Here is a 4,946-nt window from a genome sequence, read left to right as displayed (position 1 = left end):
TACTTTGATCAAACAAATATATAAATGTCCAGATATTTCTCTTTATTTTCATTGAAAAAAAAAAACAACAGTTCGTTTGTCCCAAACCTTTAGCTGAAATACTTTGCTGTGCCTCTTCTAAAACTTGCCAGAGATGTTCTTTACTAGACATCTGTGATCAAGTTAATCTCAGAGCAAAACAATACGATTTAGATGCAGTGACTGAGCAGGTGATTCCATGATAGATGTCACTCCAGACGACTGTTTGCTCTCTTACAGAGTTCAGACGTATTCGTTGCTTCGGCTCATTGTTTTTTCGTATGGTGAATTCGGTTCGAGTCGCAGTCCAGACGGAATTGCATGATGTTGAAGTGTGGAATGGTTGCCATGTTGGATCAGGATTCCTTTACTATCTATATATACTAATATACAGTTGATATAGTTGATATTTACAGTTGATATTTAATATACAGTCCCCAAAACCAGTTGATTTGTGAGGTTTTATGTCCTAAAATTTGTACACCTGCATTAACCAACACAAAAGCCCCTTCAACATGCCAAAATGAACCAAAGGTCAAAAAATTGGGTGAAAAAAAAGACAGTAGGAGAACATTGGAGTATTCAATGGACAAATAAATTGGATTATTTCAAAAAAACTAAAACCGAATATTCAAAGTAGATTTACTCAGATACTTTACACCACTGATGTTTCCTAGTGGTAGTGGTTAAGACATTGGACTTTGGCTCTGAAGGTTGTGATTTCAAATCCCAGCTACACCAAGCTGCCACTTCTGGGCCCCTGAGCAAGGCCCTTAACCCTATTGCTGCTCAGCTGAATGCTCAGTATGAATGACATGAAATTTAAATTGCATTGTAAATTAAGGAGAGTACTATGATGCTACATACAGAAGAATTCATAACAAAGAAAGAACAAATATGTAAGATTAGCGAATATAAAATAGATTTATTAATGAAACCTAATAGAGACCATTTGCTTATGTTTTTTTATGCTCAGTAGAAGTTTCAGGAAAAGGATGCGAAACAAATTAAGATTTCTCTGTTCTCACTTTTTGATCCGATCAGCCATCAAAACTACTCCAGAGTGTCCTCATTTTCCTCTCTTGTTTCGTGTTTCCGTTTGTAATCGCATTCTGTTTTACACTTATTCCATGTCCTTGCTTTTTTTTTCTTTTACATTTGTTTTCAGGCCATGGACCTTTGTTGGTTTGTATAATGATTACGAACCCTGCCATGGACAAAGGTCCTTGGTGAAGAGCCTTGATTTCCTCCAAGATCATCATCATCATCAAATAATTAGCAAAATAATGTTGAGCCAATGCAAGAATTTTTCGTTCATTCAAACAAACTCATATCTATTTACAGTGTATGTGCATCCACGGGTGGTGGATCTACAGTGTTTGTCACGTGACATGTAACTTTAACTTACAAGTAGATTTTAATTGTATAAAACGTGATTGTATAATAAAACATTTGCCTGTTTTTCTATTATTCTTTTCATATTCACGGAATCTCCTGCAGATAAAAAAGGCTGAAGTTCCAACAGTGGAGTGAAAAGCAGTATTGTATATAATGTTTTGTTGTGTAAAAACCGGGGCTTTAGGAAACGACGACGCATTTTTTGTCGTTGCTGCAGCATTTCAAAGAGCCAGAAAGTAAATAAAAACCGGGTAGAAATGATGCAGGTCTAAACTTCTTACGTTTTGCGATTGAAAACTAAAGTGTGGACGTTTTTTTTTTTGGCTGAAAAAAGCTAAATGGATCCAGATTAATGTAGACGGAGCCTCAACGTCACTGCTTAGTTCAGGAACAATCCACCAACCAAAGGTTTTCCTGGGAGAAACCAACCCTGATAAGGATTAAACAATGGTGCTGCACCTGTTAAACCTCTGTCACCTCGCTTCGAATATTAATGCATAATCTTTGTATGAAACAGGACTTGGCAGATGATTTGGGTTTTTTGCGCTAATAAGATTTAATGTCATGGTCCAAAAAATAAAATAAAATAAAAGAGCAAGATGATATGATTTCACGCAGTTTGTTCTCTGTGTGTGTTTCCTAGATACATGGCTATCGTGCATCCTCTGAAGCCAAGAATGAAGTACCAGACAGCCTACTGGCTCATACTCGGAGTCTGGATCTTCCCGATCGTCATCTCTGTGCCTTCGGCCTACTTCGTTACGGAGCATGAGTACCCTCATGGAGCTGTCACCCGTGGCAACAAGATCTTTTGTGCACAGATCTGGTCAGCAGACCAGCAGCTCCTTTACCGCTCTTACTTCATGTTCATTCTGGTTGTGGAGTTTGTAGGACCCGTGACGGTCATGGCGCTGTGCTATGCCCGGATCTCCAGCGAACTTTGGTTCAAGAACGTCCCGGGGTTTCCGACCGAGCAGCTTGAGCAGCGTTCACGCCGAAGGAGGCGTACAGTCGTTGTCCTGATTGCTGTCCTCGTGGCGTACGTGCTTTGCTGGGCACCCTATTACGGCTACGCGCTCCTGCGGGATTTCTACCCGTCGGTGATTACGCGCGAGCGGAACTCACTGGTTGCGTTCTACATCATCGAATGCATTGCCATGAGCAACGGGGTTATCAATACACTGTGCTTCGTGAGTGTGAGGAACAACGCCCCTAAGTGTCTGAAGAAGGCGAGATGCACGCAGTGGCGAGTCGTGGCGAGGGACGCCACCGTCGCTAGAGTCAAGATGGTGGTTGAGGGCGAAATGAAGACTTCTTCGCTCAAAGTGACTGAGGAGGATGAATGTACACGAATAAAATAAAGAGATGAGTGTTCTGGAAATGTACAGCATGCTACTCAGGTATTTTGGGATCAATCTAAATATGACATGATCTACACTTTTTCAGAATGTCTTAAGTCAAAGGTTCTTTCTAGCTGAAAAAGGTTCTACATCAGACCAGTGCATGAAAGGAAACTCTGTATTATACGGAGGATCTAGATTACACTAATTTGTACACTGAGTGGCCGGATGATGAAGTCACATCACACCTACCTTTTCCATCCATTAAAGAAGGTTCTTCTGAAAGGGTATTGGAATAGTTGTGGGCTACTGATGCTCTTGAGGGATCTTAAAGGATTTCAGATAACCAAGACCAAAGAGAAATGACAAATCCTTGGACCAACAAATAACGACAAAAATAAAACAATAAAGAATGCTGTTCAAGACTAGAGGACAATATACACTGTATGGACATACGTTTGTGGACAACTGAGCATGAGCTCCTTTTTGACAATCCCATTCCACATTAAGTCCACATTTGCTCTTATAATAAACTCCACTCTTTTGGGAAGATGCTCTGGATTTTGTGGAGATTTGTGAAAGATTTTTTTTTTAGCCACAAGGGTGTTAGTGAAGTAAGGTACTGATGTAGGTGAGGTAGGTGAGATGAAGATTCCTGCAGTCAGCGTTCTCATTCATTGCTCAAAAGGTTCAGAGCTTTATGACAGGAGATCTTCCACACCAACCCATGGACAGCATATCTTCATGGAGCTGGCTTTGTGCACAGAGGCATAGTCATGCTGGAACAGGATTGGATCTTATAGTTCAATGAAAATTTCATTACCGCATCCAAAATCTATATTTGTTTCTGGGTTTCAAGATTCAAGATTTTATTTGTTACATATGTAGATTATATACATAATTCAACTTGGAGTTAAATGTAAACCTGATCGGCTGCTCAGAAAATTGTGCAATAAATAAAAGGCTAAGATAAAAATAAGATAAGATAAAAATATATTACATAAAGATAAAGTGGTAGTGAAAAATACTACAAATATATTTATATACATTGTATAGAATTTTTAATAATTTTTTAATAATATACAATATATATAAAATAAATGAATAAATAAGTATATATAAATAAAAATATAATTATATATATATATATATATATATATATATATATATATATATATATATATATATATATATATATGTATGAAAAATATTTAATTATTTATATTTATTTTACAAAATATACAACAAAAATATTTACCACAGTATGGGGAGTATGGCTGAAATAATTTTGTCCATCTTGTGTATACGTGGGGAAATTGTGCTCAGGAACAGATGCACCAACAGTGAAAATAAGCAAAGAATCCATGCTCTGCTTGAAAAAATTCAGAAAGATTTTCCAGAAGGATGGACTTGAGATCAAACTGCACCAATGCAACCTTAAGACATACCTCAGAAATTGCTCATCTCCACAGTATTCTTTTCTTCATATGGTTTTGTTTTACCCCCTGCACAACCAAATGAATGCCGCGGTGTATTTTCCCAAAATAAAGACTAATGAAGACAATCGGACAAGCATGTTTTACACTTTTTTTGTTCAATCCAATTCCACCCCCAAGTCTGATCTTTGTAATAATTGTGTGTTAATCATTAGTGTTCAGAGTTTATTCATTAAGAGATCTTGGCATGCATGCTCTGTTCTCATAGTTTCAGCTCACGGGTTTGCAGCTCTGTCGTGAGAAACGTTAAGTATTTGTTTATTTACATGGTGGTTCTCTTCAGGCAGGGGACAAAATCCTTCTCTTCATGAAGGTTCGCGTTCATATTGTATATATGTACTGAAATATTTAATAAAGAACCAGTGATTTCACAGTGAACAACAAATTCAAGCACAGAATTTTCCAAACACATAAGGATTTCTGAAATAAATAAATATATAAATAAATGCACAACGTTCTTATACATAATTCACTGTTATTTTGTATCGAAAGACCTTCCAAAATGACATTTGAATTTATAGTATGCCTTTCTCCTCCTCCTCCTCATCATCATTACCATCATCATATTTGGCATTCTGTATATATATATTTTTTATACTTTCCTCTTTTAATTTTAAGGAACCGATTTCAATCCAATTCCTTTCCAAATACGAAGAAACACAAATCACTTGAAGGCAGAGCAATTTCTTTTTCT

The 4,946-nt window shown here is 37.1% G+C and overlaps 1 protein-coding gene across 1 annotated transcript in view; it reads left to right on the top strand.

Annotated features, from left to right (window-relative positions):
• The window catches only part of prokr1a (prokineticin receptor 1a), a 6,729-nt gene extending 3,007 nt beyond the window's left edge, over positions 1-3,722 (top strand). Inside the window, exon 3 of the mRNA XM_046837695.1 lies at positions 2,060-3,722. Within this exon, the coding sequence (XP_046693651.1) occupies positions 2,060-2,777 (718 nt within the window). The 3' untranslated portion in view covers positions 2,778-3,722. The remainder of the gene's footprint in view (positions 1-2,059) is intronic.
• Positions 3,723-4,946: the final 1,224 nt, after the last annotated feature.

Source organism: Silurus meridionalis, chromosome 24 (genome assembly GCF_014805685.1).
Source record: "Silurus meridionalis isolate SWU-2019-XX chromosome 24, ASM1480568v1, whole genome shotgun sequence".
Lineage (NCBI taxonomy): Eukaryota > Metazoa > Chordata > Actinopteri > Siluriformes > Siluridae > Silurus > Silurus meridionalis.
The sequence above is the reverse complement of the archived record's forward strand: the minus strand, read 5'-3'. Positions and strand labels throughout refer to the sequence as shown.